The sequence below is a fragment of the Mus musculus genome, chromosome 1 (genome assembly GCF_000001635.26).
Source record: "Mus musculus strain C57BL/6J chromosome 1, GRCm38.p6 C57BL/6J".
NCBI classification, from domain to species: Eukaryota; Metazoa; Chordata; class Mammalia; order Rodentia; family Muridae; genus Mus; species Mus musculus.
The window spans coordinates 3,303,786-3,324,777 of record NC_000067.6 but is presented as its reverse complement, the minus strand read 5'-3'; the positions used below and the strand labels follow the sequence as shown (position 1 = coordinate 3,324,777).

Genomic DNA, 20,992 nt, shown 5'->3' with positions numbered 1-20,992 from the left:
CTTGCTATTAAACTTCTACTCATGTTTAATACTCAGAAAAATATATGTGCACATAATACAATAATATTTATTAATTGGATGAAATCCAATCTTTTTATCCATGTGAGGTTGTAAAGGAGATTACATTCTGGGCTGGTGACATAGAGACATGCTCACTTTGTTAGCATGCTCAGAAAAAGTCAATGGACCTCGGTTCTGTCCTTGATAGTCCTCATACAGTATTTGCAAGCACAGTCGCCTATGCATATGCTGAACTTGTGTGTGTAATCTATTAATAGAAATTGATTTCTTTTCGCTCAGCATGAGATTATCTTTTTACTTTGGAACTTCTATGTTTCAATGAAAGAACAATTCAATTCAATGAAAGAATAATTCAATTCAAACCACTTTTACACAATAATGCTGTGCCTGTCCATTGTGTGACTTTTGTCTTGTCTTCAAAGTCAATGTGTACACATATGCCAGCTGTGTTTATATCACATGCTAATTAATATTATTCATCTAGACCTGGGCTTGGTTCCTAGTACCTGCATGATGGCTTACTGACTGTAACTCACATTCTAAGGGATCCAACATGTTCTTCTGGCCTCTGTGGACACTGCATATCTATGATATATAGACATTCATAAAGGCAAAACACATAATGCATAAATTTTTAAAAGTCTTAAAAATATAACAACAAAAAAGATTGGTCCTCTAGCTTTACATACGATGCCTTGTCCTGTTGTGGGGTATCCACCAGAGAAGACTACTCAGACATAGGTTTAAGTAAATACAAATTATTATTAGCTGCCTAGAGACTAAACTGCATGTTCAGGATTCAAGTACAGTGATGAGCCATTTTTAAAGTGAACTTTTACATACAAAAACCATATCCTGCATTGATACACTAAACTTAAGCAAGAGTAGTTAGCCAGAAGCAGACCTACAGAAACCTAAGGGCAAGGTTAGTCTTCTTAGGGACACTCCCGGAACTATGGGCTTTAATAGATTGGTCCTTTGTTCTCATTTTGGCAGGTCTTGATGCCTAAATGCTGGGTCCATGGCCTGAACAGTTCTTCCATCATGGTATCTGCTAAGGTCTGGGAGCCTACTAAAGTCTGGAATCTGTTACAACTCTACAAAGAAAGGAAGGAGAGAAGAAAGGAAGGAAGTGGTGCTTTGGTTTGGGGGTCTTTATATACACTTAAACATGCTAAAATAACTTTGAATGTCCAGGTTTCCTTTGTGACTTACCCAGTCACAATGGTACCAAGATTCCTTGCTGCCCCAAATATGCTCCCACTAATCCACTAGAATCTTCAACTGTCCTGGTGTTGGTGTAAGGTACTCAGAGTTCAAATATCTAGACAAACTGTAGAGCTAATAGATTAAGGTAATGACCCAGGATCTCCTTCTGAGTTCAGAAGAGAAAAACAACAATGTTGCAGAGAAGGAGACATATTTTTGAGCTGAGGATATTCCTCAGATACTGTAGATATCCAAAGGGCAGGGCACAGACCATATAAAGCTTCTGACTCATCATCACTAAAGTACAAAATAATGGAACTTGGAGGCAAACATTCATGGGTTTTGCTAATAAGCTAGTTCTGACAGGCACCTAACTGCACAGTCTGTTAAGGAATATACTAGAGACATGTTAGCTACTCCTGGTGTCTCCCAGGTGATCCTTGACAAATATAATTCTGCTTAAAGATGAAACATGCAAAAGTGTGTGCATGTTGTACTGGCCCAAACAAGGCACCTTACTGCAAATCATTTTCAATATAGTCTATTATTCCTCAGTGCAACTGCTTACCAAGCACACAATTCACCCCCCCCCCCCACACACAAAGCTTTCTTGTTCTATGGTAATCCTTAATGAATACATTCTGTTATGTATAGGATTTTATATGAGCTGTATGAGACATTTGATCAGAAACATTTTTCTTATTCAAACAATTAAACATTTTTTAGCTCCCATGAAATGTCTAGATGCTTTGCTTTACTGTGATTCTATTTTTAGTGACAATATTTAGACATCCAAGATGTAATTCTTGCCCATCCATCATTGGCATCACCATTGAAGGGAACAGCAGTTCACTGGTGCTGTAGCTCTGCTGAGATTCATCTGCAGATGTGTTTTTAAGCACAGAGGGATTTAAAAATAAATGGATTTGACAAGTTGCTGATCAGAGCCTATATTTACCACAGCGGAATTAGAATGGTGTTGTGCAAAAGTTGATGTCTATCCTGGAAAATTCCTGAGCTATGCTCACGTTTGACCTGAGAAGTCCTCTACCATCACTTTGGAAAGGCATTCTGCCTCCTCAGGTAGAGTCCTTTCTCAAAGAGGACGTTTCTCCCTGAAGTCTGTTGACCTCCATTTGTAGACACTGACAATTTATTGCAAAGTGCATGTCACCAAATATGGTTCTATCATATGTCTCTATAGAGGGATTCACAGAGATTTGGAGCAGACTTCCAGGGTGGCCACTCTGCAAATCACTTCTCTCCTCAGAATCTCCATTCCCTCCCTCACCCCCTGTAAGTTAAATATGTTGGGATTGATTATCTCTATGGACCTTTCAAGCTTCACAAGTTTATTGATCCAAATACCATGGATGCTCTGGCTGCAGGGATCCTGATCCCAGCGTTTGTGTGTGCCACAAGGTTCTCAGAGTCAGAGTCTGTGCACTGCATTTTATTACATTCACTAGATCTTCTAGGTCTCTCCTATCTATTCTTTTAAACAAAGAAGAGGAATCTGTGATATAAGAAATTATGAGATTTACTGTTCCAACTCAAGCATTCAGCACAGATTGAATATGTATTTGCCACAGAAAAGAAAAAAAATATGTCTTTGTTAAGGAAATATGTTGAACATAAAAGTGCTGATAACAAGATTCTGCTATCCAAACCAAATCCACAAATAACTTTAGCAAAGTGTTTATTAAATTTGCTATATTAAAGTGGAAGGTTTCTAGCCCAAATCAGATGTAGAAGTTTACCTGTGATCCTTGAATTGGGCTTAAATAGCAAAGCAGCTGCCTGTCTAGAGATTGTCACCTCCTCTCAGGGCTGCTGGCAGCATCCTGAGCTCCTCAGCATGATAATGCTCATGGACATCTGCATGCTCAGCTTCAGGGCTCTGTGGTTAAAACTCACCCAGAATCCTCCAGCCATGAAAATGTGAATGGCACAGAAGGAGCATCACTGGTCACATGCTTCCTGTGGCCTACTAAATGCTGCTACTTTAGACTAGCTCTACTACAGTGTGTCTCTGAAGCAAGATTGTCTAGGTAACTCCACCAACAGTATTGAATCAAAGAAAACAATAGCCATACCTCCTCATCTACAAAACTAGTAGTTTTAACTATGACGTACTTCGGGGGATGATTGGGAGGATTAAATGACACAGGGCTACCTCGTCTTTAAAGCAAGATCTGGAAAATAGAAGACATTAAGAAAAACTAATAAATACTAGGTTTGCTTTAATTTAAAATGCTTTGCTGGGTAAAAATTGTTTTGTATGTGGTGTCCAGACAGGTGACCATTGGGTATGTTAATAATCAAAACAAGAAAATCCTTTAAAAGAAAATGTTAAGTAACTTGCAACAAGCAAAGCAGTAGCAATGGGTAAAATTGTTAAGAAAACAAGATGAATGATCAAAAATTGAGTATAACCTGGGTGCAATCAGGAGAGAAAACAAGTTAGGCAGTGTGACTGCAGGAGGGACAGAACCTGGACACAAAATGACTTAGCAAGCGAAGCCCCTGGATACACAGAAACAGAGGAGAGCAGTTAATTCAGTCTGAGTTCAATCCAGAGAGGACCACCTACAGCAGCACCAAAACAGCCTTGATGGCTCAGTGATCAGGGGTCCCAAACACATTTCCCATGCCAGAAGGTAAGTGAGGTGTAGACATGGGAAGCAGATCACAGAGAGAAGATAAAAAAACAAGCCTAATAAAGAAGATGCCAAGAGATGAGCCTGCCAAAATCAATGTTGAATGGCTGGTGGTCTTTTGTTCCTGACAACATGGCTTATTATACAGATAAACATAGCCTCTGGATCAAAAACTCAAAACCTGCTTGACAAAACGCATTTGTCTCTGAAGTCTGGCTCATGAAGACAAATATATTTTACACTAAGTGCTAACTCTCAATAAAAAAGATGGAAGCCATATTGTTTTGGAATAATATCTTCAATGTGCAGAGGTCCAGGAGAGGATGAAGAAAAAGAGGAGGAGGAGGGAGAAGAGGAGGCAGAGGAACGGGAAGAAAGGGGGAAAATTATCAACCTAGAAGTATATGTCAAGTGAAACATGTTTTGGTCACATGATATAAAAACACAGCTAAAAAGATACACAGACACTAAATAGTCTCATAAAACAGTTGATGTTTATATAGAAGAACTAGTCAATAAAGAAAGCATGATGTGTAAGAAGAAATGAGGCAGAAGGCAGGAGGATATTCCAGTGGGGGTAAACCCAAACCAACAGTAATATCATTAAACAGTAAAACAACAATGTCTTATTTGTGTGACTTAAAATCAAAGATAGAATTTAAATCTTGGAAAAAAAATAGCATGTGAATGAGGTAAATAGATTTTAAACAAAGCCACAATCTGGTAAATATGTAGGAAGGAGACTAAGATTCGGATTTAGCCTTTAGATCATGACATTCAGGTGATGATTTTTAAGGCAACCTCTAAAAAATAAGAATAAAACCTGGATCAATGGAATGGAGAAAAAGAAATTCTTCAATAAAACAATGGCAACAGGAGCTTAAAATAAAGTGTGTGTGTGATAGTGCGTACCCGTAAGCTCTGCACTCAGAAGGAGAAGTCAAGTCAGTCAAGAGTTAAAAGTCAGGCTAAGCCACAGAACAAGTTCCAGTAGCCTACACTACATAAGACAATGTCAGAAAAACAAAAAACAAAACCAACAACAACAACAACAACAAAAAACAACAAAAAGGAGTGAGAAGAGATGGGAAAGCAATTATGAAGCTTGTTGTCTAGAGTTAACGCGTAAGAGTTGTTAGATCATTTTTTACAGAAAGAATAGCTGTTGATGAGCTGGCTTAGTGTATAAAGCTTGAGCTACACAAGCAGGACAACCTAAGTTTTGCGGTTTACACTGAAGAAGTCCTTTACCTCCTTGGTTAGATTCATCCTGATGTACTTCTTTGGGCTCCTGTGAATGCCATGCCTTTGTTGCTGTTAATTCTTTCTTAGTGTGTTTGCCATTTGGAACAGAAAAAGTTTTTTTTTTTTTTTTTTTTTTGGTAGAGTTATTTTGTATATTGGCTTTTTTTTCTGAAAGTCCTGCAAGACCCAGTGGTTCCCAAAACAACACAGGAGTTTGCATTCTTGGTTGCCCATTAGAACTAAATGATAAGCTATTAATGCCGAAGACAACATATGTTTTGTAGTTGGAAGACCTGGGGAAATTAGCCTGGAATTGTGCTGGAAGCTTCCTCCCTCCTGGCTGGCTTTCATGGTACTGGAAGCTACTATGTCAGCTGCTGGCGAAGAAAAGTTATCAACAGTCTTAATCAGCTATTAATCCTACAAACTTCAATGCTACTCTGCAAGACAAGGTATGCCTACTTGAACAACAGTGTTATGTTGCTGTGAAGGTAACCAGCCAGTTAGATTTATAGTAGACTCCACAGGAGGGAACTCTGACCATGAACTCAGTGAAAAACCTTGGCTAAGGAAATTCTAGGAGCTAGAGAGAAGCTTATTACTCTGATATTGGTAAATTGGCATGTCCCCAAACTGCCTTCTAAATATTTATGTATATACTTATAGACAAATATTCCTCTCAGCCTTAATTAGATATTAGATATGCTTCTCTTTGCAATGAACAATGGTGAAAGCAGAGACACATGCTGCTCTAAGTTCTAACAAAGAAAAAAAAAACAGTGATGGTTGAGTCTTACCCCTAGACATTTATTCCACTGCCTTTAAGGCTCAGGGAGCACCATGCAAAGGGGGACAAGAAGACTATCTAAACCAGAAGACAGGAGGACAAGAGATGATATAATTTGTGCATGACACAAACATTATCCGACATCAGCTGAGGTTGCCTTCCCCAGATCTGAACAAAACTAACCCTGTCGTTAGTCAGTCAAAAGTCAAGGAAGACCTCATAGGGTCATAGCCTCCTTGTTGAACTATTAGCTACTCACAGATTCTAAGTGACAATGATCATTGTCTTTGGTCATAAAGGCCAGGCTACAAAGCACAGTATGAAACCTATGGTCACACAGATAGACTCAGTCAAGTTAAGCTCAGTGGGCCACAAAACAAAACAAAATGACATAACAGTGAGAATGTGACATGTAGAGAAGAGGTAATTGACATAGAAGGGCCAGAAAATTATAGACTCAACTCTTCAGTCTTAAGATATCTTGTCCCCGGTATATTTTCAGATCAGGACCAGGGAAGCATAAGTGATTTTGCAGAGCAATACAATCCAGGGAGTATGTGAAATGGCCCCAACCAAGTGTGACTATGACCAGTGGGTCTGTACCTGCACATACACAAAGCCTTTAGGAGAAGATCAACATCTACATGATGAGCTGTTTGCCCAGAATGAGCAATAGAGGTCCATGCAGGGTATTCCCGTTCCTGTGCTGCCCACCAAAACAGATTCTCACCAAAACAGATTCTCACCAAAACAGATTCCCTGTTCTACAGGTGCTGGGTGATACAAAAGCTTACATTGCCTATGAAAGAAGGCTAAAGACATCTATGAAAAATGGACTGAGTTCGAACCCCCAGAATCCTGGGTGAAAGGAAAGAACTGACTCCCACAAATTGCCTGTGAACAGTATGAGCAAGCTACAAACACACACACACACACACATACACACACACACACACACACACACACACACACTTATTGTTTTGAAAACCTTAGAACAAATTTCTTTGTGCTTCCTAATCTCAAAGAGTTGTAAGATATTACTGCCCCACCCTGAAACTCCATATTGCTAGATGAATATCTAAATTCACCCCAATAGCAAACTGTCCTCCAGCATGAATCTACAGAGAGCAGGTGGGTTGAAGGGCTGAATCCAGAAATTACACAGAAAAGTTTGGCTTCGGGTTAACCAGTCTCTCTCTCTCTCTCTCTCTCTCTCTCTCTCTCTCTATATATATATATATATATATATATATATATATATATATATATATATATATATATATAATTAGATATTTTATTTATTTACATTTCAAATGCTATCCTGAAAGTTCCATATACTCTCCCCCTGCCCTGCTCCAATACCCACCCATTCCCACTTCTTGGCCTTGGCATTCCCCTGTATAGGGCATATAAAGTTTGCAAGACCTAGGGGCTTCTCTTCCCAATGATGGCCAACTAGGCCAACTTCTGCTACATATGCAGCTAGAGACATGAGCTCTTGGGGTACTGGTTAGTTCATATTGTTGTTCCACCTATAGGGTTGCAGACCCCTTCAGCTCCTTGGGTACTTTCTCTAGCTCCACCAATGGGGGTCCTGTGTTACATTCTATAGATGACTTTGAGCATCCACTTCTGTATCTGCCAGGGACTGGCACAGCCTCACACAAGACAGCTTTATCGGGGTCCTTTCAGCAAAATCTTGCAGGAATATGCAATAATCTCTGGTTTGGTGGCTGATTATGGGATGGATCCCAAGGTAGGGGTAGTCCATCCTTAAGTCATAGCTCCAAACTTTGTCTCTGTAAATCCTTCCATGGGTATTTTGTTCTCTATTCTAAGGAGGAATGAAATATCCATGTTGGTCTTCTTTCTTTTGATTTTCCTGTGTATTGCAAATTGTATCTTGGATATTCTAAGTCTCTGGGCTAATATTCACTTATCAGGGAGTGCATATCAAGTGACTTCTTTTGTGATTGGGTTACCTCACTCAGGATGATATCCTCCAGATCCATCCATTTGCACAAAAATTTCATAAATTCATCGTTAACAGCTGAGTAGTATTCCATTGTGTAAACTTACCAAATTTTCTGTATCTATTCCTCTGTTAAGGGACATCTGGGTTCTTTCCAGCTTCTGGCTATTATAAATAGGGCTGCTATGAACATAGTGGAGCATGTGTCCTTATTACCAGTTGGAACTTCTTCTGGGTATATGCCAAGGAGAGGAATTGCTGGATCTTCCAGTAGTACTGTGTCCAATTTTCTGAGGAACCACCAGACTGATTTCTAGAGTGGTTTTACAAGCTTGCAATCCCACTAGCAATGGAGGAGTGTTCCTTTTTCTCCACATCCTTGCTAGCATCTGCTGTCACCTGAATTTTTGAACTTAGCCATTATGGCTGGTGTGTGGTGGAATCTCAAGGTTGTTTTCATTTGCATTTATCTGATGATTAAGGATGTTGAACATTTTTAAGGTGCTTCTAAGCCCTTCTGAATTCCTCAGTTGAGGATTCTTTGTTTAGTTCTGTAGCCCATTTTTTAATGGGGTAACTTGAATTTCTGGAGTCTAGCTTCTTAAGCTCTTTGTATATATTGGATATTAGTCCCCCATCAGATTTAGGATTGGTAAAAATCCTTTCCCAATCTTTGGTGGCCTTTTTGACTTATTGACAGTGTCTTTTGCCTTACAGAAGCTTTGTAATTTTATGAGGTCCCATTTGTCAATTCTAGATCTTACAGCACAAGCTATTGCTCTTCTGTTTAGGAATTTTTCCCCTGTGACCATATCTTTGAAGCTTTTCCCAACTTTTTCTTTTATAAATTTCAGTGTCTCTAGTTTTATGTGGAGTTCTTTGATCCATATAGACTTGAGTCTTGTACAAGGAGATAAGAATGGATTAATTAGCATTTTTCTACATGATAACCACCAGTTGTGCCAGCACCATATGTTGAAAATGCTGTCCTTTTTCCACTGGATAGTTTTAGCTTCCTTGTCAAAGATCATGTGACCATTAGGTGTGTGGATTCATTTCTGGGTCTCCAATTCTATTCCATTGGTCTACCTGTCTGTCTTTGTACCAGTATCATGCAGTTTTTCTCACAATTGCTCTGTAGTACAGCTTGAGGTCAGGCATGATGATTCCAACAGAGGTTCTTTTATTGTTGAGAATAATTTTTGCAATCCTAGGGTTTTTCTTTATTATTATTCCAGATGAATTTGCAGATTGCCCTTTCTAATTCATTGAAGAATTGAGTTGGAATTTTGATGGGGATTGCATTAAATCTGTAGATTGCTTTTGACAGGATAGCCATTTTAACTCTAATAATCCTGCCAATCCATGACCATGGGAGATCTTTCCATCTTCTGGGACCTTCTTCAATTTCTTCAGAGACTTGAAGTTCCTATCATACAGATCTTTCACTTCCTTAATTAGAGTCACACCAACGTATTTTATATTATTTGTAACCATTGTGAAGGTTGTTGTTTCCCTAATTTCTTTCTCAGACCGTTTATCCTATGTGTAGAGAAAGGATTTGTTTGAGTTAATTTTATATCCAGCTACTGTACTGAAGTTGTTTTTCATGTTTAGGAGTTCTCTGGTGGAATTTTTAGGGTCACTCATATATACTATCATATCATCTGCAAATAGTGATATTTTGACTTCTTCCTTTCCAATTTGTATCCCCTTGATCTCCTTTTGTTGCTGAATTGCTCTGGGTAGGACTTCAAGACTTATAATGAATATGTAGGGAGAAAGTGGGCAGCCTTGTCTAGTAACTGATTTTAGTGGGATTGATTTGAGTTTCTCTCCATTTACTTTGATGTTGACTACTTGTTTGCTGTATATTGCTTTTATTATGTTTAGGTATGGGCCTTGAATTTTTGATCTTTCCAAGACTTTTATCATGAAGGGGTGTTGGATTTTATCAAATGCTTTCTAAGTATCTAATTAGATGGTCGTGTGGTTTTTGTCTTTGAGTTTGTTTATAGAGTGGATTATGTTGATGGATTTCCATATATTCAACCTTCCCTGCATCTCTGAGATGAAACCAACTTGGTCATAACGGATGATCATTTTGATGTGTTCTTGGATTCTGTTTGAGAGGATTTCATTGAATATTTTTGCATTGATATTCATAAGGGAAATTGGTCTCAAGTTCTCTTTGTTGGATCTTTGTGTGGTTTATGTATCATAGTAATTATGGATTCATAGAATGAATTGGGTAGAGTACCTTCTGTTTCTATTTTGTGGAATAGTTTTAGGATAGTTGTAATTAGATTGTCTTTGAAGTTCTGATAGAACTCTGTACTAAACCCATTTTGTCCTGGGCTTTTTGTTTTTGGGAGACTATTGATGACTGCCTCTATTTCTTTAGGAGACATGAGACTGTTAAGATCATTAATCTGATCCTGATTTAACTTTGGTACCTGGTATCTGTCTAGGAAGTTGGCCATTTCATCCAGGTTTTCCAGTTTTGTTGAGTATAGCATTTTGTAGTAGGGTCTGATGATATTTTGGATTTCCTCAGGTTCTGTTGTTATGTCTCCTCTTTCATTTATGATTGTGTTAATTAGAGTACTGTCCCTGTGCCTTCTAGTTAGTCTGGTTAAGTGTTTATCTATCTTGTTGATTTTTTCAAAGAACCAGGTCCTGGTTTGTTGATTCTTTGAATAGTTCTTTTTGTTTCCACTTGGTTGATTTCATCCCTGAGTTTTATTATTTCCTGCTGTCTACTCCTTTTGTTTGAATTTTCTTCATTTAGTTCTAGAGTTTCTAGGTGTGCTGTCAGGCTGCTAGTGTATGCTCTCTCTAGTTTCCTTTTAAAGGCACACAGGGCTATGAGTTTTACTCTTAGGACTGCCTCATTGTGCCCCATATGTTTGGCTATGTTGTGGACTTATTTTCATTAAACTTTAAAACATCTTTAATTTTTTTCTTTATTTCATCATTGACCAAGGTATCATTAAGTATTGTTCAGTTTCCAGGTGAATGTTGGCTTCCTATTATTTATGTTGTTATTGAAGATCAGCCTTAGTCCGTAGTTATCTGAAAGGATGCATGAGATAATTTCAATATTTTTGTATCTGTTGAGGACTTTTTGTGAGTGACTATATGGTCGATTTTGGAGGAGGTACCATTTGGTGCTGAGAAGAAGGTATATATCCTTTTGTTTTATGATAAAATGTTCTATAGATATCTATTAAATTCATTTGTTTCATAACTTCAATTAGTGTCTGTGTGTCTCTGTTTAGTTTCTGTTTCCAGGATCTCTCCATTGGTGAGAGTGGGGTGTTGAAGTCTCCCACTATTATTTTGTGAGATGCAATGTGTGCTTTGAGTTTTCCTAAAGTTTCTTTAATGAATGTGGCTGCTCTTGCATTTGGAGCATAGATATTCAGAATTGAGATTTCATCTTGGTAGAGTTTACCTTTGATGAGTATGAAGTGCCCCTCCTTGTCTTTTTTGATGACTTTGGGCTGAAAATAAATTTGATTTGATATTAGAGTATCTACTCCAGCTTGTTTCTTCAGACCATTTGCTTGGAAAATTGTTTTCCAGCCTTTCACTCTGAGATAGTGTCTGTCTTTTTCCCTGAGGTTGGTTTCCTATAAGCAGCAAAATGTGGGTCCTGTTTGTGTATCCAGTCTATTAGTCTATGCCTTTTTACTGGGGAATTGAGTCCATTGATGTTAAGAGAAATTAAAGAAAAGTAATTGTTGCTTCCTGTTATTTTTGTTGTTAAAGTTGGGATTTTGTTCTTGCGGTTATCTTCTTATAGGTTTGTTGAAGGATTACTTTCTTGCTTTTTCTAGGGTATAGTTTCTGTCCGTGTGTTGGTTTTTTCACTTTATTATCCTTTGAAGGGCTGGATTCGTGGAAAGATATTTTGTGAATTTGGTTTCATCATGTAATACTTTGGTTTTTCCATCTATGTTAATTGAGAGTTTTGCTGGGAATAGTAGCCTCGGCTGGAATTTTTGTTCTCATAGGGTCTGTGTAACATCTGTCCAGGATCTTCTGGCTTTCCTAGTCTCTGGTGAAAAGTCTGGAGTAATTCTAATAGGCCTACCTTTATATGTTATTTTACCTACTTCCATTACTGCTTTTAATATTCTATCTTTATTTAGTGCATTTTTTGTTCTGATTATTATGTGTTGGGAGGAATTTCTTTTCTGGTCCTTATTTGGAGTTCTGTAGGCTTCTTGTATGTTCATGGGCATCTCTTTTTTTAGGTTTGGGAAGTTTTCTTCTATATTTTTTTGAAGATATTTGCTGGCCCTTTAAGTTGAAAATCTTCATTCTCATCTACTCCTATTATCCGTAGATTTGGTCTTCTCATTGTGTCCTGGATTTCCTGGATGTTTTGAGTTAGGATCTTTTTTCATTTTGCATTTGCTTTAATTGTTGTGCCCATGTTTTCTATGGAATCTACTGCACCTGAGATTCTCTCTTCTATCTCTTGTATTCTGTTGCTCATGCTCTTATCTATGATTCCAGATTTCTTTCCTAGGGTTTCTATCTCCAGAATTGTCTCCCTTTGGGTTTTCTTTATTTTTTCTACTTCCCTTTTTATGGCTTGGGTGGTTTTGTTCAATTACATCACCTGTTTGGTAGTGTTTTCCTGTAATTCTTTAAGGGATTTTTGTGTTTCCTCTTTAAGGACTTCTACCTGTTTTGCCCTGTTCTTTTCTTTAAGTGAGTTATTAATGCCCTTCTTAAAGTCCTCTACCAGCATCATGAGATAAGATTTTAAATCTTGCTTTTCAGGTGTGTTTGGGATTCCAGTACTGACTGAGGTGCAATTGCTGTGTTTTGTTGATGGTGAGCAGTTTTGGTTTCTATTAGTAAGATTCTTACATTTGCCTTTAGCCATCTGGTAATTTCTGGCTTTAGTTGTTATAGTTGTCTCTGGCTGGAACTTGTTCTTCCTGTGATTCTGTTAGCCTCTGTCAGCAGTCCTGGAAGTCCAGCTCTCTCCTGAGTCTCAGTGGTCAGAGTACTCTCTGCAGGCAAGGTGCACTGAGGTCTGGTGTTCAGACCTCCCTCCTGGCTGAAGATGAAGGCCCGAAACAGAGCCTGTCCCAGAAGATGTGTTGCTTCTGCAGTCTGTTCACTCACCTGCACAGACTGATCTCCGAGGGACCTGGGACACAAGATTGCTCTCTCACCTGCTCTGGCAGTTAGAGCCCTCCCAGGTGGCCACTTCTCCTCTGGTGAGGAAGGTGCCCGCATGTCTGCAGACCAAAATGGGGCCTATCCCAGAAACTGTGTTGCTTCTGTAGTCAGCACTCTCTCACATTTGCAGTCTGGTCTCTGGTGGACAGGGGACACAAGATGGCTCCCTTGCCTGCTCTGACTATCAGAGCCCTCCCAGGCAGTCACCCCTCCTTTGGCAGGGAAGGTGCCCGGATGTCTTGAGCCCAAAACGGGACCTGTGTCCAAAGCTTCTGCAGTCTGCTTGCTCACCCTCCGCAGTCTGCGAGCTGACCTATGCAGACTTGGTTTAGCCAGTCTTAGAGGTTAAACCTCCATATGACACTGGGAAGTTAATCAAAAGTGATATTACAAACAACTTTAAAAGGATATTAGTATTTGCTCCATTGTTATGAATTTTCTCAATAAAGTTTGGGGACAGTGGCTTAGTGTCTTCACCACAACTACCATTCTGAGACTTCTGCAACTATCAAAAGTAGTGGATATCTCCACTAGGAAAAGAGTTTCCAGGGAGCAAAGCCTTATAAATAGTTAAATCAGGTACCCCTTTCTGATAATATTGGCTGTTTTCTTGTCTTTTCTTTTTCTTTTTCTTGTTTTGAAACATCAATTCTTCTTTGAAAAATTGGACAGGAAAAAAACTCAATAACTTCAGAGTGAAAAAATTCTTAGTTCTATCTCTTTTACATTTTTTTTAGTTGTAGAATAGCCTATGTCTCTACAAAACAGATAAGACCAGTGATAGAAGAGGAATATAAAGTGGATAGCTACAAAATTGCTCTAGACCTACTTAAGGTATTTATCATGGTGGACCCAGTATGCAGAGCTGGCCAGAATGTGATCCACCCAGGAAAGATTGGTGCTTCACCCAGAGTAAGAACACCATGTAGAAAGAAATAGTTGACCAAGGGAAAATGAAATCTATGGTAGCAAGTGCAGAAGTAACCCTTCCATTTGCAAGGTCTGTGATGCTCAGACACTGTTTCTACTGTGTCAGTATCAGAGTGTTCCTTAACCATGATTCTTTCCTTAAAAATGAGTACTGGGAAGTGGTTTCTGTCCCTTAATGTCTAGAAGATAGCCTAGGCTGCCCTCCACATCAAAAGGCAACTGTAACAATCCATCATTTTCAGCTTACAATACAATTCAGGCAAGATATTTTTCCTGAGGACTTTACTTTTAGAATGCTATGATTATTAACCTATACAATTTTAAGGGCAAGCTAATAAGCTCTGCACACTTCCATTTGTGCTTTCTCTGGAGCTGAAGAAGTGGAAGACTTAGACTAGGGAATTTGAGACTTCTTGGTGCTTGGTTTCTTAAACTATTCTTTTCGAAGAAGGGCAACATTCGCTTCTCGCAGTAAATGGAGCCTCTATTTCAAACACTCTGGGTAGCATGTAGGCTATCAGTCAGACAGTGAGCAACACTCAGCTGCCTCCCTCACTCCTAAGATGGAGCAAGGCCCAGTGACAAGCTTCCCCCACAGACAAGATGCCTGTCAAGTTTGATAAAAAGAACAGCCAAACATCCACAATTTTGTAGTTTCTTTCCTTCTTTTGGTTATTTTTAGGATGCCAGGAACTGATTTCCTCTTCTGTGTTTTCTTCATTTCTATTCACAAGGCTGGTTTTACCAGCTGTCTTTTTAAACTTTATTTTATTTATATATAGCTCTGGGAGGGAATGACTCAATAAAATGACCATCTTCCTCTATGACTGGACTTCTGTCCAGAGAGCAAGATGTAGAATACACAGTCACACAATGGTCAATCAATGACACGAAGAGTAGTTTGTATGAAATAGAATTTAGCTTTGAAAAATCTAAACATTTCTTTCAGCAATTGTGATTGAAGGGGTCTAAACCATTCACACAAAACCAGACAATGTATGTTATCAGGTTTTGATCTAGTAGACAGAAATCTGCCTGTCCTGTAATGTTTAGCTCATCAGTAAGATGGATGTTTTTATCCAGTGAGGAGTACATGGTTTGAGGAACAGGCTCTAGGCAGGGTTTACTAACTACCAGATCTTATGAAATTTTCTCTTATTGGGCTTCTGTTATTTCATAAAGTTATATAGTCCGTAAATTTTTTTATTTTCTACCCAGTATTCATCTCAGCCACAGCTAGAGCTCTCTGGCATCACTGACACCATTATATTAGTGAAATACAGTATGGTCAGCCTGTAGATTAGAATTTTCTTGAGTTCAAGGCCAGCCTAGTCTACAAAGTGAGTTTCAGGACAGCCATGGCTATATAAAGAAACCCTGTCTCAAAAAAAAAAAAAAAAAAAAAAAAAAGAAAGAAAGAAAGAAAGAAAGAAAGAAAGAAAGAAAGAAAGAAGAAGAAAAAAGATTTTTCTTTCTTGGCACGGGGAGGAAGCTAAAGAAAAAACAGGTGCTTCATGGCATCATGGTGAAGTAGTGAAGACAGGACAGGCACCAGCAAAGGCATATCAGAACAGGTGACTTTGTGGCTAGGATTTGACCAGAAACAGCTTTCCCTTATACATTTCTGATAGTCCTGAATCTAATATGATATTTTTTTTATCATTATATCAGTGATAATTTTATTGCCAACAGTATGTATTATATCATTCTTAATATAAAGCAAAATTATTATAACTAATCGTAGTATATATGTACAAAATGAAAATTGGCAAGCAAACATTTTATTTTATTTTATTTTATTTTATTTTTTTATTAATATTTTTTCCATTTTTTATTAGGTATTTAGCTCATTTACATTTCCAATGCTATTCCAAAAGTCCCCCATATCCACCCACCCCCACTCCCCTGCCCACCCACTCCCCCTTTTTGGCCCTGGTGTTCCACTGTACTGGGGCATATAAACTTTGCAAGTCCAATGGGCCTCTCTTTCCAGTGATGGCCGACTAGGCCATCTTTTGATATATATGCAGCTAGAGTCAAGAGCTCCGGGGTACTGGTTAGTTCATAATGTTGTTCCACCTATAGGGTTGCAGATCCCTTTAGCTCCTTGGCTACTTTCTCTAGCTCCTCCATTGGGAGCCCTATGATCCATCCATTAGCTGACTGTGAGCATCCACTTCTGTGTTTGCTAGGCCCCGGCATAGTCTCACAAGAGACAGCTACATCTGGGTCCTTTAGATAAAATCTTGCTAGTGTATGCAATGGTGTCAGCGTTTGGATGCTGATTATGGGGTGGATCCCTGGATATGGCAGTCTCTACATGGTCCATCCTTTCATCTCAGCTCCAAACTTTGTCTCTGTAACTCCTTCCATGGGTGTTTTGTTCCCAAATCTAAGGAGGGGCATAGTGTCCACACTTCAGTCTTCATTCTTCTTGAGTTTCATGTGTTTAGCAAATTATATCTTATATCTTGGTTATCCTAGGTTCTGGGCTAATATCCACTTATCAGTGAGTACATATTGTGTGAGTTTCTTTGTGAATGTGTTACCTCACTCAGGATGATGCCCTCAAGGTCCATCCATTTGGCTAGGAATTTCATAAATTCATTCTTTTTAATAGCTGAGTAGTACTCCATTGTGTAGATGTACCACATTTTCTGTATCCATTCCTCTGTTGAGGGGCATCTAGGTTCTTTCCAGCTTCTGGCTATTATAAATAAGGCTGCTATGAACATAGTGGAGCATGTGTCCTTCTTACCAGTTGGGGCATCTTCTGGATATATGCCCAGGAGAGGTATTGCTGGATCCTCCTATTAATATTTTTCTTACATATTTTCCTCAATTACATTTCCAATGCTATCCCAAAAGTCACCCATACCCTCCCCCCACTTCCCTACCCACTCATTCCCATTTTTTTGGCCCTGGCGTTCCCCTGTACTGGGGCATATACAGTTTGCATGTCCAATGGGCCTCTCTTTCCAGTGATGGCCGACTAGGCCATCTTTTGATACATATGCAGCTAGAGTCAAGAGCTTCGGGGTACTGGTTAGTTCAAAATGTTGTTTCACCTATATGGTTGCAGATACCTTTAGCTCCTTGGGTACTTCCTCTAGCTCCTCCATTGGGAGCCCTATGATCCATCCAATAGCTGATTGTGAGCATCCACTTCTGTGTTTGCTAGGCCCCAGCATAGTCTCACAAGAGACAGCTACATCTGGGTCCTTTCGATAAAATCTTGCTAGTGTATGCAATAGTGTCAGCATTTAGAAGGTGATTATGGGGTGGATCCCTGGATAAGGCAGACTCTAGATGGTCCATCCTTTCCTCTCAGCTCCAAACTTTGTCTCTGTAACTCCTTCCATGGGTGTTTTGTTCCTACTTCTAAGGAGGGGCATAGTGTCCACACTTCAGTCTTCATTTTTCTTAAGTTTCATGTGTTTAGCAAATTGTATCTTACATCTTGGTTATCCTAGGTTCTGGGCTAATATCCACTTATCAGTGAGTACATATTGTGTGAGTTCCTTTGTGAATGTGTTAACTCACTCAGGATGATGCCCTCCAGGTCCATTCATTTGGCTAGGAATTTTATAAATTCATTCTTTTTAATAGCTGAGTAGTACTCCATTGTTTTCTGTATCCATTCCTCTGTTGAGGGGCATCTGGGTTCTTTCCAGCTTCTGGCTATTATAAATAAGGCTGCTATGAACATAGTGGAGCATGTGTCCTTCTTAATGGTTGGGACATCTTCTGGATATATGCCCAGGAGAGGTATTGCTGGATCCTCCTGTAGTACTATGTCCAATTTTCTGAGGAACCGCTAGAGTGATTTCCAGAGTGGTTGTACAAGCCTGCAATACCACCAACAATGGAGGAGTGTTCCTCTTTCTCCACATCCTCGCCAGCATCTGCTGTCACCTGAATTTTTGATCTTAGCCATTCTGACTGGTGTGAGGTGGAATCTCAGGGTTGTTTTGATTTGCATTTCCCTGATGATTAAGGATGTTGAACATTTTTTCAGGTGCTTCTCTGCCATTCGGTATTCCTCAGGTGAGAATTCTTTGTTCAGTTCTGAGCCCCATTTTTTAATGGGGTTATTTGATTTTCTGAAGTCCACCTTCTTGAGTTCTTTATATATGTTGGATATTAGTCCCCTATCTGATTTAAGATAGGTAAAGATCCTTTCCCAATCTGTTGGTGGTCTTTTTGTCTTATTGACAGTGTCTTTTGCCTTGCAGAAGCTTTGGAGTTTCATGAGGTACCATTTGTCAATTCTTAATCTTACAACACAAGCCATTGCTGTTCTATTCAGGTATTTTTTCCCCTGTGCCCATATCTTCAAGGCTTTTCCCCACTTTCTCCTCTATAAGTTTCAGTGTCTCTGGTTTTATGTGAAGTTCCTTGATCCACTTAGATTTGACCTTAGTACAAGGAGATAGGTATGGATCTATTCGCATTCTTCTACATGATAACAACCAGTTATGCCAGCACCAATTGTTGAAAATGCTGTCATTTTTCCACTGGATGGTTTTAGCTCCCTTGTCGAAGATCAAGTGACCATACTTGTGTGGGTTCATTTCTGGGTCTTCAATTCTATTCCATTGGTCTACTTGTCTGTCAGTATACCAGTACCATGAGAGTTTTTATCACAATTGCTCTGTAGTAAAGCTTTAGGTCAGGTATGGTGATTCCACCAGAGGTTCTTTTATCCTTGAGAAGAGTTTTTGCTATTCTAGGTTTTTTGTTATTCCAGATGAATTTGCAGATTGCTCTTTCTAATTCATTGAAGAATTGAGTTGGAATTTTGATGGGGATTGCATTGAATCTGTAGATTGCTTTTGGCAAGATAGCCATTTTTACAATGTTGATCCTGCCAATCCATGAGCATGGGAGATCTTTCCATCTTCTGAGATCTTCTTTAATTTCTTTCTTCAGAGACTTGAAGTTTTTATCATACAGATCTTTCACTTCCTTAGTTGGGAGTCACGCTAAGATATTTTATATTATTTGTGACTATTGAGAAGGGTGTTGTTTCCCTAATTTCTTTCTCAGCCTGTTTATTCTTTGTGTAGAGAAAGGCCATTGACTTGTTTGAGTTAATTTTATATCCAGCTACTTCACCGAAGCTGTTTATCAGGTTTAGGAATTCTCAGGTGGAATTTTTAGGGTCACTTATATATACTATCATATCATCTGCAAAAAGTTATATTTTGATTTCCTCTTTTCCAATTTGTATCCCCTTGATCTCCTTTTGTTGTCGAATTGCTCTGGCTAATACTTCAAGTACTATGTTGACAAGGTAGGGAGAAAGTGGGCAGGCTTGTCTAGTCCCTGATTTTAGTGGGATTGCTTCCAGATTCTCTCCATTTACTTTGATGTTGGCTACTGGTTTGCTCTATATTGCTTTTATCATGTTTAGGTATGGGCCTTGAATTCCTGATCTTTCCAAGACTTTTATCATGAATGGGTGTTGGATCTTGTCAAATGCTTTTTCTGCATCTAACGAGATGATCATGTGGTTTTTGTCTTTGAGTTTGTTTATATAATGGATTACATTGATGGATTTTCGTATATTAAACCATCCCTGCATCCCTGGAATAAAACCTACTTGGTCAGGATGGATGATTGCTTTAATGTGTTCTTGGATTCAGTTAGCGAGAATTTTATTGAGTATTTTTGCATTGATATTCATAAGAGAAATTGGTCTGAAGTTCTTTATCTTTGTTGGATCTTTCTGTGGTTTAGGTATCAGAGTAACTGTAGCTTCAGAAAATGAATTTGGTAGAGTACCTTCTACTTCTATTTTTTGAAGTAGTTGGTGCAGAACTGGAATTAGATCTTCTTTGAAGGTCTGATAGAACTCTGCACTAAACCCATCTGGTCCTGGGCTTTTTTTGGTTGGGAGACTATTAATAACTGCTTCTATTTCTTTAGGGGATATGGGACTGTTTAGATGGTTAATCTGATCCTGATTTAACTTTGGTACCTGGTATCTGTCCAGAAATTTGTCCATTTCGTCTAGGTTTTCCAGTTTTGTTGAGTATAGCCTTTTGTAGAAGGATCTGATGGTGTTTTGGATTTCTTCAGGATCTGTTTTTATGTCTCCCTTTTCTTTTCTGATTTTGTTAATTAGGATTTTTTCCCTTTGCCCTCTAGTGAGTCTAGCTAAGGGTTTATCTATCTTGTTGATTTTCTCAAAGAACCAACTCCGAGTTTGGTTAATTATTTGAATAGTTCTTCTTGTTTCTACTTGGTTGATTTCACCCCTGAGTTTGATTATTTCCTGCTTTCTACTCCTCTTGGGTGAATTTTCTTCCTTTTTTTCTAGAGCTTTTAGATGTGTTGTCAAGCTGCTAGTGTGTGCTCTCTCCAGTTTCTTCTTGGAGGCACTCAGAGCTATGAGTTTCCCTCTTAGAAATGCTTTCATTGTGTCCTATAGGTTTGGGTATGTTGTGCCTTCATTTTCATTAAACTCTAAAAAGTCTTTAATTTCTTTCTTTATTCCATCCTTGACCAAGGTATCATTGAGATGAATGTTATTCAGTTTCCACATGAAAGTTGGCTTTCCATTATTTATGTTGTTATTGAAGATCAGCCTTAGTCCATGGTGGTCTGATAGGATGCATGGGACAATTTCAATATTTTTGTATCTGTTGAGGCCTGTTTTATGACCAATTATATGGTCAATTTTGGAGAAGGTCCCGTGAGGTGCTGAGAAGAAGGTATATCCTTTTGTTTTAGGATAAAATGTTTTGTAGATATCTGTTAAGTCCATTTGTTTAATAACTTCTGTTAGTTTCAGTGTGTCCCTGTTTAGTTTTTGTTTCCATGATCTGTCTATTGATGAAAGTGGTATGTTGAAATCTCCCACTATTATTGTGTGAGGTGCAATGTGTGCTTTGAGCTTTACTAAGGTGTCTTTAATGATTGTGGCTGCCCTTGCATTTGGGGCATACATATTCAGAA

The 20,992-nt window shown here is 38.7% G+C and overlaps 1 protein-coding gene across 3 annotated transcripts in view; it reads left to right on the top strand.

Moving 5' to 3' along the window:
• Xkr4 (X-linked Kx blood group related 4) overlaps positions 1 to 20,992 on the top strand; it is a 472,216-nt gene that overhangs the window by 347,171 nt on the left and 104,053 nt on the right. Inside the window, exon 3 of one of the 3 annotated variants that reach the window (XM_011238395.3) lies at positions 1,018 to 1,962. The exons of the other annotated variants lie outside the window; for them this stretch is intronic. Coding sequence (XP_011236697.1) covers positions 1,018 to 1,031 — 14 coding nt within the window. The 3' untranslated portion in view covers positions 1,032 to 1,962. Of the gene's footprint in view, positions 1 to 1,017; positions 1,963 to 20,992 lie in introns of those variants that run through there. 3 annotated transcript variants of the gene reach the window in all.